The 13671-nt window shown below is 30.9% G+C and overlaps 1 protein-coding gene and 1 pseudogene across 1 annotated transcript; both read left to right on the top strand.

Annotated features, from left to right (window-relative positions):
- The first annotated feature begins 4663 nt into the window (after positions 1-4663).
- LOC148167754 (uncharacterized) lies at positions 4664-8906 on the top strand (annotated as a pseudogene).
- A 1956-nt stretch (positions 8907-10862) lies between these two features.
- On the top strand, positions 10863-13214 carry LOC148167753 (uncharacterized). The gene is made up of 2 exons (XM_088045768.1): positions 10863-10943; positions 11002-13214. The coding sequence occupies exons 1-2, from the start codon at positions 10878-10880 to the stop codon at positions 13069-13071; spliced, it is 2136 nt and encodes a 711-aa protein (XP_087901894.1). The 5' UTR covers positions 10863-10877; the 3' UTR covers positions 13072-13214.
- The last annotated feature ends 457 nt before the right edge of the window (positions 13215-13671 follow it).

Genomic DNA, 13671 nt, shown 5'->3' with positions numbered 1-13671 from the left:
ATTAAATTTTGCATGTTTCTTCAAACTATTTTCGGTGGTTTATTTCAACTTAGAGTAAAACATAAGTCTTGAGAATTGCGGGTTGTCTAAAAATTTGAATCCACTATTTCCAATATGGCTGGTGAGTAGGAACATCATGGCGGGTACTTTGCACCATCTAGGTTATTTAGTTAAAGTCAATGCACTAACGAGACAAATAGGTTATGTTGATTTGTCAATTACGCCAGTAGTTACACTGTTTATCGAAAATAGGCACTTTTACGCTAATATTGGGAACGCATGATGACTCTCTACGCCAGGCGCGTGAAGCGGGTTCGAAGAGAAAGTCTGACAGCCCTTATCGGTGCGGAAGTAACAACAGAACCCTCTGCGCGGGACTCCGCGAAGATTTTGGGGTAGTAATCGACGGATACATGAGATTTTCTACAATATAACGCAACCGTTTCATAAAGTGGTGCCGTCTAATAAGAAACAATCCGCGGAAGGTAGTCGGGTGCAGCCATGCCATGGAGATCAAAGAAATTCGATCTCAATAGTTAAAACCGCGTTAGCCAAAGTGAAAAAAAGGCGACGTACTCGATCAACAACCCCCCTAAATGAAAATGAACGAGACGCACACCGCACAGCACCCACCGTTTCTTCTAAACTGCGGCATCAAGGTCAAGTGGAGTCCTGAGCAGGAGAACGCAAGAGAGGGTTGGTTTGTTAGATGAGAAATGCTGGTAGCCACAAAAGAGGAACTTAAAGACACCAAAACGATGAATTACGAATCGGAAAATGATTGACAGCGGAGATTTGACAATTTAGTTATTCGAATTAGCAGGTAGGTGACGCCACAATCCGCACGTCCATGGCTTGCTAGACGGGAACCCGTTTTAATAGGGAGCGAACAGGCCTCTTATACGGATAGAGTCGGTCTTGAAACGATAATATGGTTAGCGCCATCTAGACCAGGATGGCGCGCGACGCTCTTTCGGTCGATAATTCAGTTTTGTCCGTTCCGCTGCGTTCTGCGTTGACAGATGATTGACAGTTTCAGTCAAGGCACGGGCACTCCATAGGATGAACTTTTCAGCTACATTACCTCCATCTATAAAAATCGGGCCTTAACATAAATTATTGTTTCCAGCTTCTGATCTAGGTGGCGCTTGGTATTTTAATTCAAGCGCAGCAGTCGTTGACAGATTCTTGGAATTCAAATTTGTGCAGAGTCTGCAAATTTGCACTTGCATTTTGTTTTGCACTTTCGTTAAGAGTGTTTTCCGAATTTCCTTGTGTATTTTCTTAATTTCGTTTTAGTTTAGTGTTTAATGTAGTGATAAGGTTGTGTAGTGTAAATAATTAGTAGTTTAATTACCCAAGTTAACATTATAATGTTGTTTGTGAAAATGACTACAGGAGGAACAGGGTGTTGTGTTCCTGGGTGTGGTGATAATATGTCCAAAAAGTAAGACTGAAAATCATTTTAATATATTACGATCTAATATGAACCAATATTTTCAGAGTACGCACTCCATCTGACAGAAATGTTACTAATATTGCTTCAGCGGATTAACAATTCCAGGATCGGCGATTCTACCAAAAACTCCAAGTTTGCTTGGGACATTTTGATTGAAAGTGGTTTTATGGAAGCACACTGAAAATTTTTCCACTGTCTGCTTTAAATTTGGTCTGGTAAATAATTGTTAACTTGGGTTGATTGTGGTCAATCCTTACGAATGATCTTACACAGATAGTGTATTTGTATACATATAAATATTGTTAAATTTATATGGAGTACCAGCGTGTACCTCCATTTTTCACATATTTTAGTTTATGCTTTTCTTTTTAAATGTATACGTTGGGAGATTTAATTGAATTTGATACATTTTTCCAACATACAATTTTTCCTTTAAAACATGAAGTGGATTTTATTATTCAACATTTTCTCTTAGTTGTTGAAAACGTGTTTGTTTAGTAATTAATTGATTAATCATCATATTTTGAGTTTATCATTGTATAGTTTGAACCATATGATCTTGAATTAGGTATTGAAAATTGGGATGTGTTAATACAGTTATCATAACTCATTGTTTCCAGTACTTGTTATTGCGTTTATTACTTTTTAATATACACTTTTATTTTATATTTTGTTTTGTTTTAATTTCTATCAAATCCATAAAAAGAAAAAATAGCAAAGATAAAAACCTATTCTTAAAATAGCAAAGACAAAAACCAATGTTAGTTAGCAAAGACAAACACCACATTTGGTGTGGTTGTTGTCTAGACTCTTCAAAATAGTACGGCCCGATTTTTATAGAATGCGCTAGTTTCGGTAACAAAATGAGAGTGAAAGAGTCGGCTATCTATACTCTAACTAATCTAAGGTTTCAGTCGTTTCAGTGTTGGTTTGGTGTTAATTGTTAAAGCTGCTGGTAAGTAATAAAATGTCTTGTTATTTATTAATAGTATTATAAGTTTATAAGTTAAATATAAGTCGTCTGCTTTTCGGTAATTTTTAACGGTTGTGTCGAAAATTAAAATAAATGAAACATCTGAACAGCCACGTGGTATAGTGTATCGTTTTCCAATGTCGTAAAAGAAGAAACGTTGTTTTCACGCCCAAAACATGATAGCAATTAATAGAATAATTAAAGGGGCATACCTACCTATATTCAGTTTATAAAAACGTTTATTATTTGACTTCGCACTTGTCATCCAGTAATTTCTCACAAGATTTTCCCAAAAAGAACGTACCTACAGCAACTTCCCACCAAGCAAAAAAAGCTGGATGTAAACTTTCCTCAAACTTGCGAATCAAAGTGTAAGTTTCCAAGCATACTTGCGATAAGCTTGCTGAATTCTTGCATAAACGTTGAAAACGACTTTCTTAAGCTTGATTGTGCAAGCTTGAAACCATAAGCTTGACACAAGCTTGAAACCACAAGTTTAGTGCGAGCTTGAAACGACAAGCTTTTAAAACGATTGTAACAGAAAGGTTATTTTAAGTTAACATATGAAAGGTTATATTAAAATTGCAGTTCTGTAAATAAACTCAAATTTTCAAATAAAGATGTTTATTCTAAATTCAAAACGAAATACAATAATAATAATAAAATAATGGTAATGGTATAAAAGAGAAACAAGAAAGTCGGTCGTCGTGATCTAATTCTAAATGAAAACGGTTAAAAATGAGTAAAAAAACTTATAGTATCATCAAATTAGTCTGATTTATACCATAAATTTATAAAAATGTCTGGTCTACTACAATGGGACAGCTTGAAAAGGTCCATAAGTGCATGTAATGAGGGTTTATTTACCCGAATTTGCACCCTGCGATGAAAATACTATGTCCAAACAGGTCAAGCTGTCTCGTCATAAATATCAAAATACCACAAAGCTGTCCGGTTGTGGTAGGCGGTAGAACATAAATTTATATGATTTTATAATAGCTTAGATTAACTTGGATGAACTATAAACTGTAATAGTTGCCGGCACCAAATAGTGCTTTTATGGTTTAATTAGGGTACTCACTACACAGAAGGGCTAAATCGCCACAGCACTTGATTCTTAATTTTGTTTTTTATGCTAGGCATATCGAGATTACCCCACACCCCTTCTCAAAACTAAAACCGACCATCAGACAGCAATGGTCAAATAGTCAATTATGCCAATGTCTGTCATAAAATAACAACATTTTAGAATCTGCTAATGCGGTCTTTTAGTCCTTTTGTGTAGTGAATTATGCTAAAAAATCACTAATTGGTCCGGCAACTGCCCTTACGAGATTTTCGCCAGCCCGCTTCAACCTCGTTCTCGAATGGTTGAACCAATCCATCATAGCCATCTTGAACTCGCGGTTCGTGACTGTCGAAAATGAACTTCTTACAGCATCTATAGTTAAAGAAAACAGAACTACTTAGGTATACCTACAAACACAATAAATAAATAAGAGGTTTCATACTTACTTTTAAAGAGGGATGCTTAAAGAAATCCATTTTGAATGAATTATAAATAGTTAGCTTCAAGAACGAATGACACTTTTTCTATAATTCTTGGTTTCTTCTCTGAATTGGTACACGCACATGCGCCCATTTTCATTTGTACTTACCACATCAACTTTCTGTAAGCTTACTATAAACTTACCAAAACAAGTTAATCTAAAGTTTCGTAAGGCAGCTTATCGCAACGTTGCTATTAAGTGTAGATGGAAACTTACACATCAAAGTATATTGTAAGTTTATTTTAAACTTTCAAATTTAAGTTATTTTGTCAAGTGAATATCAAGCTTTTTGAAAGCTTTTGTAAGTTTTCATGTTTTGTGGGTTACATCCAAGAATTTTCATATATTTTCAGTTTGACAGAGACCCGCGACCAATCACGAGGGGTCAACAATCATATGCTATTTCAAAATCTAGACTTGATGGAGAAAAACTGAGCACAGATTTGAATTCAGCGTGTCAAAATACATTAAAAATGATCCTTACATCTGCAGTCCAAAAATTTTTGTTATCAAAAGATGAGTTATCTGTTTACGTTGTCATCATCGATTAAATTATCATGAAAACATGTCTTTCCCACACTTAGATTTATGCGGACTAAAAAACATGACAATCTCTCTTAATTTCAGATTATCGTTTCAATTTGCTTTATGGAGTGATTTTTCTATATTCAAATAAAAGTCTTTAGTGTATTCCAAATATGAATAAAATATTTCTTCCAAAGTAATATTATAGTATTCTCTAATTTCTTGAGCTGTTTTTGTATTTGTATTTAATAATTTTTATATAATTAGGGATTTAAAATTACGAACACCCAATTCTTTCTTGGATTATAAAATTAAAGAAAATAATCCTGATTTTTATTATTATTAATTATTTCTAATAGCTTTATTTATATTATTATGTTCTAAAATAATTGCTGTCTTTTCCCTTGAACCTAGGTTGATATCTAGCTTTTCATTCATTTTATGTAGACTTTTATAATACGTAGGCCTCGTATATTGCACTAGATCGCTTTGATTACAAGTATTATTTTTTTCGACAATTAATTAAATAAACATTAAATTGATCACCTCCATATACAACACATATTTTTTGAATCTCGAGGCTTCTCACAATTTTACCTAAACAGGGACAGTGTGTTTTAGCACTCACTGTTTATGGATAATTTCTTGTGAAAAAAAATGTAATAAATTAAATGAATCGCTTACATAACGATGACCAAGAAGCATGGCAACTGTTTCAAAAAAAGTTTAACGATATGAGAAGCAAACCAAATAATGACTTTGAACGATTAGTATTTAAAAATATGCATAATCAATTTAAAATGTATGAAAACAATATATTAAACTTGGCAAAATTAGGTTTTCTTAAAATACACTTTCCTAATATTGAAGTCTTTGATGAATAAATTTTCTAATAAATGACTAGTCGTTGCTCGGTTTGTTTAGAACCAAAATGTCCAGGTGATTTTTATAACTATAGAAATAAATATGAAAAAACATGTAAACAATGTAAAAAAGCAGTTAATTCTACTCGTTTGTTATGTGTTTGTGGTAGATATTACACTAGAACTAATTTTAAAAGGCATATAAAAACAGATTTGCATAAAAATGGATTGAATTTATTTATTTGCTAAAAATTGTTTGTTAGATTTTTTTCTATAATAAATGGAACGAAGGAACTTGAGTAATCTACGTTTATCTGATCTGTTTAATATTGCAAAATCATTAGACATCAAATATATTAGAAAATATAATAAAGCAGACTTGATTAAAGCTAATATTAAAGCTGAAGAGCGATTACATGAGAAAATAAAAAACGAAAACAAAATAATGAGCGAAGCGAATTCAGAAATATTTTCATTTGATGATGATTTATTTGCTAAACCAAAGGAAAAGAGAGTTAAGAAAATCGAGTGTGACATATGTGGAAAATATATCAAAAGCACCCGAATGCAGCTACATAAAGAGAAAGAAAACAAAAGGAACCTAAAAACATTTCAGTTTGATGACGATATATTTGCTAAACCAAAAAAAAATAGAGTAAAGAAGATCAAATGTGATATATGTGGAACATATATCGAGGAAACTCGAATACATTTGCATAAATTAAAACATGATTTGAATAGTCGTCGTTTGCTTGAATTACGTAATATGGCAAAATCTTTAGGTATAAGATACATTAAAAGATACAATAAGGCAGAATTGGTAAACGAGATTATTCATGCTGAAGAGCAATTAAAAATAACAAGAGAAAACAAAAAGAGCTTTCCGTTTAATGATGGCATATTTTCTAAACCGAAAAAAGAAAGAGTAAAAAAGATCAAGTGTGATGAATGTGGAAAATATATTAAGGAAAGTCGAATGCAGTTGCATAAAGCAAGACATAATCCAGAGCCAGATTTTATTTTAGTTCAGGTTGCTTTTAAAGGAAGATTATTAACCTATCAGCATAATAATCTAGAAGAAGGTATAGATATAGAAACATATATGGATATGATAAAAGAAAAGGCTATTAAAGTAGTTATAAATGCTTTAAATCTCCATAAAAATATTAAAATCAATTTAGAGATGGAATGCGAGTTTATGAAACTGGAAAATGAAGACTTTATAATGATACATAAATTTCAGTTACCAAATGTTATACTAAGAGAACAAGATGATCTGGAGGAATATTGGGATGAACAAAAGGATTTATTTATATCAAGATGTGATGAATTGCAAGATAAGGGATCTGGATGGACTTTGAAAAATATAAATTATTTGCGCATTAATATAAACAAATATACACCGTTAAGCGGAAATTCATATGTAGAATTACCCAAGTGGATTAAAGATAAAAAAGCTTGCGTTAATGTTAAAAACAACGATAATAAATGCTTTATGTACAGCGTAATATCATGTTTACATCAAGCAAAAGAACACGTAGATAGACTGAATCATTATAATAAGCCGGAATATATAAATGAATTAAATTCCTGTCAAAATCCAGGACATACCTAAATTTGAATCACATAATAAAATTAATGTTACCGTGTTTAGTTACGAAGAACAAATATTTTATCCTTTGTATCATAATAATAAGCAAATATATGAAATGAATATCGACTTACTATACTTTGGAAATAAAGACAAAAATCATTATTGTTGGATCAAGAATTTGAGTCGATTGTTGAATGATCAGTTGGAAGTAAATAGAAACAAAAAACATTTCTGTAGAAGATGTTTAAACTACTCCGCTAGAACTGAAGATGCTTTAAAGAAACATCAAAATGTGTGCTTTAGTAATGAACCATGTGTTCTGAACATGGCTGAAGATAATATATTAAAATTTAAAAATATTCAAAGAATGTAATTTATTCTGATTTTGAATCTATTCTGAAACCTATTCATACATGCGAACCAAATCCTGAATCATCATATACTCATAAAACACAATTTCATATTCCCTGTGGTTATGGATTATACATTAAGAGTGCTTATAATAATATTGGTAACCCATTGGAAATTTACAGAGGAGAGGAAAGTGATAAATGTTTTATAAAAAGAATAACTGAATATGCCAGAACAATATACAAGTTATTAAAAGAAAATAAACCCATAAAAGATATCGAACTAGAAGAATATAAAAAAACAAAAATTTGTTATCTTTTTTCTATAGAAAACCCAAAAGTAAGAGATCATGATCACTACACTGGAAAATATAGAGGAGCTGCTTGTAGAAAATGCAATTTGAAATATAGACAACCATTGTTTATTCCAATTTTGTTTCATAATTTAAGCGCTTACGATTGTCATTTGTTTATAAAAAATCTAGGAGAAGATAAAAGTCAATTGAAATTAATACCTAATAACGAAGAGAAATATATTTCTTTCAGTAAAATTTTAAGAATGGATGATAATGGATATATCGAACTGAGATTTATCGATTCATTTAGATTTTTAGCAAGTAGCCTAGACAATTTGTCATCTAATCTGGAATCAAGTCAGTTGAGAGAAATAATTAAATACTTTTCAAATCATGAATTAGATGTGTTATTTAGGAAAGAAAAAAGCAAGATAATTAGAAAAGGAATTTTCTGAAACAAAACTTCCATCAATAGATAAATTTTATTCTTCGCTCACAAAAGAAGGAATTTCTCAAGAAGAATTCAAACATGCAGTGAAAGTATGGAAATATTTTAAAATTGAAAACTTGGGTGAATGGCATGATTTATACTTAAAACTAGATGTTTTGCTATTAACTGATGTATTTGAAAATTTTAGAGATTTATGTTTAGAAAAGAGTTATGGACTGGATCCTGTTTGGTATTATACAACTCCGGGGTTAGCTTGGGACTGTATGCTCAAATATACTTCAGTGAAGTTGGAATTATTAACTGATTATGAAATGTATTTGTTTTTTGAAAACGGAATTAGAGGAGGTATTTCACAGTGTAGTAACAGGTATTCGCAGGCAGATGAAAATACTCAGATTATCTATATAGATGCTAATAATCTATATGGATGGGCTTTATCTCAGAGATTACCAGAAAAAAACTTTAAATGGTTGACTTGTGATGAAATTAAAAATGTTGATGGTATACTGTTATCAGATAGTGATACCGGTTATGTTTTAGAAGTTGATTTAGCATTCCCTGTAGACTTGGCTATTCATAACAAATTCAATGACTTGCCTTTGGCTCCGGAAAATAGAATTCCCCCGGGCGGAAAAGTAGAAAAACTACTTTGTCATTTCTATGATAAGAAAAATTATATAATTCGTTACAAAACATTAAAACTTTACAAAAGTTTAGGTATTAGAATAACAAAGGTTCACAGAGGTATAAAATTTACTCAGTCAAATTTCATAGCACCATATGTAAAATTTAATACTGAACAAAGACAGAAGGCGAAAAATGATTTTGAAAAAGATTTCTGGAAACTAATGGTTAATGCACCATATGGTAAGTATGCAATCTGTTAGAAACCAACAAAATATTAAATTATATTGTGATGAAGAAAAATTACAAAAAGCGATAAACAAACCTAATTTTAAACACAGAACTATATTTAGCAAACACCTGGCAGCAGTTCACAATTATAAAACCAAAGTATTGTTTAATAAACCAATTTACATTGGGCAAGCCGTATTAGATTTATCGAAATTATTAATGTATAACTTCCATTACAATGTAATTAAAAAAGAATTTAATGAAAAAATAAAACTTCTTTATGGAGATACCGACAGTTTCATATATGAGATTAAAATGGCTGATTTCTATGAATTTATGAAAAACAAACCCGACTATTTTGATACATCTGATTATCCAAAGGACCATCCATTATATTCTGATAAAAATAAGAAAGTAATAGGGAAATTCAAAGATGAATTGAATGGTATTAAGATATTAGAATACATAGGTTTAAGGTCAAAAATGTACAGTTACAGAACTGAAACGTGTGTTTCAAAAAAATTAAAAGGTATCAAGAAAGCAGTATTGAAGAAAGAAATAAGTTTTGAAGATTACAAAAATTGCTTATTCAATCAAACTGAATACTTCCATAGACAGAGAGTGATTAGGAGTCATAAATATGATATTTTTACTGAAGAAGTAAAGAAAAAGTCTCTAAGTTGGAAAGATGATAAAAGATATCTTTTACCTAATTCTACAGATACATTAGCTTATGGACACGTATTAGTATCATCATAGGTACGTTCATGGACACTGTTGAACTATTTTTTATTAGCGTTGAAGTAATAAATTAAGAAAACAATAATAACAATTACGATAATAAACGCAAGAATAAAAATAATAATTTTTAATTTATTAACTTGTTGAATAAGACTTTTTTCTGAATTTTGGATATTCTTCATTGAATATATTTAAATTCTTGAATACAGTACTTTCCATTTAATTTACAATTTTTGAGTTTTTTCATTTATTGCTCTCATATTTTTAGTATGTCTTTCAAATATTTTGAGAGTTCTTTTCTTTACATCATCGATGTTTGATGGTATTACTACTGTTTTGTTTCTTAATTCTGCTAATTTCTTAGGATCATAATTATTGTAGTTGTCTAATTTATATTCCAATTCATCGATTTTATTATTAGCGGATTCTAGTTCACAGTCTGTCATAATTAATTGTTCAAGGAATAAATTAGCTGTTAGCTCTTGCAATATATTTATCTACTACTTCTTGTTTGAAACCGACTATTTTTGCTCCATCTTCTAATCTGTCTATTTCAGTAATAATAGGTTTTAAATCTTTTTTCCATTTTTCTTTCTCATCGTTGGGAATGTATGAAACTAGTTTGTCCATTTATGATTGAAAAGTTTCTAAAGATTTACTAATTAATTTATGTGCTTCTTCATCTAAACTTATATTTTTACGACTACCTGCTTTATGTTCTACATTATCGAATATTTTTTTATTTTTTATTTTATTTTTTCTCTCTTTTGTTCCCAATTGTTCCGATTTGTTCTCTTTTGTCCCGGATTGTTCCCGTTTGTTCTCATTTGTTCTCGTTTTACATGCAATCTTAATTCCAACTGAATTTAGTCCCATATTTAGGGAATTTCTAGAAATATTTTTAGATTTGCAAAATTCTGTCTTTGTTAGTTTTTTATTTACAGTCGAATTGAGATATTCAATGGCAAAATTACGATTTCTCATTTGAGTTACTTCATTGAAATTGTTGGAGTTCAGATGGTTGTCTTGTTTTTAATGGTGTATAATATTCTGCTACAATTTTGTTCTCTTTAGTATTGGTCATTTTTTTATTTATTGTAAAAAATTTATTTTGAATCTTTTTAAATCATTTTGAACGGAACTTTGTTAATATTTTTTTACTCATACAGATTACAGATAAAAAAATTCGTTGAATATAAAATTTTTTTCAGGTAGATCTGATGGAGGGCTCCTCATCCTCATCAAAGCGCAAAAAAGTCGAAAGTAAACCTGTCTATTCAGACCAAGTAAGACCAGACATATTATTGTATCACACGGTAACATGGTATTACACTTTTGTTATAGGAATTACTTGGATTAAATTTAATGGATGATGTAACATCTTTGGACACTTCCGGAGGCTCAAATGAAAGTGAAGACGTAAGTAACTTGCTTCGAACAAATGTACAATTTGTTTTATGTTCAAATAGGAATTCATGGAAATTACAATTTGTTATGTCTTTTCAGGATCCTGACTTGGTTTTTGAAGTTCTTCGTTGGACATCGACTTTTGTGGACAAGTCTATGTTTATTAAATGCGTTATGAAGGATGCACATAGAATACTTCTCACTGCACCGCCCAGATTTGGCAAGACTATGGCTTGCAAAATGCTGGAGAAGTTTTTTGAAATTGTCAGCAGTGAACAACAAAAGTTGGAGAAATATAAACTTTTCCAGGATCTCAGAATTTACAAATGCACTGAAGAATGCATAGAGAATCATGGTTGTGGAAGTAAAAGATTTTTTCGCAAGCATTGCGGACAGCATCCAGTAATTTTTCTTGATTTTGCACAATTATCAGTAACGTCATATAGCGAATTTTTGGAGAGTCTTAGAGATATGATAATGAAGCAGTTTAGAAAATATAAAACATGTTTAATTCATAAAGATGGTGAAAAATTCAGCTGGTCAAGTAACAATATGGGAGAACTGGATATTGAACCTTTCTTGTGCTATTTGAAATATGCCGATGATGATGATCATTGGAAAGAGGCAATAGATCGTAACACAGCACAATCATACATAATGGTGGCTTTTGAATATTTGATCGAGGTTTTGTCGGTCCACTATCAAACAAAACAAACCCATAAGAAAATTATTATATTGATTGACGAGTTCGACGCACCTTTTATGAATATGTTATTTAGTGAAAACTCATCAGACCGACAGATTATGTTTTTCATACGAGACCTAATGCGTCTTTTATGCAAAGATAGGATATCAGCACAATTTGTTCAACGAGTAATAATTTTTTCTGTCACTGCATCAGGCGGTACGATTTCATTAGGAGCTAACAATGTGCAACGTAGAACATTCTTGGACAAGGATTATGATTATTATAAATTCTTTGGATTTACCAGAGAAGAAGTAAACGCTTTAGTTAACAACTGTGTCAAAGAAGGAAGTCAAAGAGAAAAAGCTCTTGATGAAATTACTCTTTGGTACAACAATTACACTGTAGTGGGAGACAAAGATACAACTATTTCTAATCCTGTGTCTATTACCAATTATTTACCGAATCTCGTACGAAAAAGTTATTGGATTGAATCGGTTGGAACCAAATATATCTGCCAACTATTTAAATTCGAAAAAATGCGGGAGAAGGTGTTTCCTGCCGTTAGAGACAATGAGAAAATTTCCATCATAGCAACAACTATAGAGTTGAACGATATTTATAATCTGAAATCATTACGTGAATCAATTTTGAATTGTATCGAACTAGTGCAGGTAGACTTAGCTCTTCAGTTTCTCACACAATGTGGGTACTTTAACGTTATTGACAAGAATGATGGGAATTGGACATTACAAATTCCGAATCTAGAATTGAAACAAGTATTTACAGACAAACTTCAGGAGGCTTTGGTAAAATTGAAAACTAACCTGTTTACTGTTGAACAACAAGAGTCATTTGTGAATGCATTAAAGTCTTTAGGAAGTGGAGAGAAGCATGAACCTATGAAATATGTTGCGTTTAAAAAATCTGTGGAAAATTTGTATACCGACCGAGAATTACCAAAAGCTCATTTTCACTTTCACTGTGACCTTTGGATGTTAATTTCTAGTTGTGGGAAGTTGGATTGCTCACCCGAGCTTGATTTAATTATTATTTCAAAATGTGCAGTAATTATAATTGAACTAAAGCGGCATAAACAAGATTCTGCAAAGAAGGCCCTAAAACAGTGTCTACGGAAAAAATACTATGAAGCATTTGAACTTGAAGGAAATGAAAGAAAGGGTTTAAAGAAAATTTTAATTGGTCTTCATCTCTCTGATGATCGTAAAGTTAGCATCAGGTATTTAGAAAATTTTGAGAAAAAAACACTGCAAGATGAACCAAACATAGAAACAATTGTAGAGGATAGCTATGAATGTTAAAATCATTCTCTCTGTTAGTTATGTACCCTGTTTTATTTTATGTGCATTTCGCTGATTTTAAGGTAGTTTGAGAATCTGTAAATTGTAATGGAAAATAATCTCATTTTTTTGCCCTTAATCTTTGATTAAATTATACATTTCTACTTGAGTATTTTTTAATATTTCATTAAACCGGGACTTACGACTTTATGTTAGTTGGTACATAATATTTGATATGGTAAGAAAATAAGTTGAAAAAAAACCAAACTATTATTATTTATATGTTCAATGAAAATTATAACTAAATATAAACAATTCTCTTAATTACAACAAAGTAAGATAAGAAAATCTGTACCTTTTTAATATCACAAAATAAGAAAATCAATTTTAGTTAGTAGTTGTGTTACAAAAACAAATTATATAATTATAAAGCAAACAAACTAATTTTACGTTCGTGTCGTTACTTTGGTGTAATAATAATTTATTTTTTCTACTCCCATAGTAGTAAGTAACTAGGCAAGAACCCTGTCGTTTGTTGATTAGTAACTATGACACTATGAAACATGCATGTAATATGTAGATATATGTACAGTTTGGGGAATTGATACCCGATGAATGGGA

Source organism: Gnatocerus cornutus, chromosome 9 (genome assembly GCF_029298725.1).
Source record: "Gnatocerus cornutus isolate USDA-ARS CGAHR chromosome 9, icGnaCorn1.1, whole genome shotgun sequence".
In the NCBI taxonomy this organism is placed as follows: Eukaryota; Metazoa; Arthropoda; class Insecta; order Coleoptera; family Tenebrionidae; genus Gnatocerus; species Gnatocerus cornutus.
Note: the sequence above shows the minus strand (reverse complement) of the source record. Positions and strands in the feature narration are given on the sequence as shown.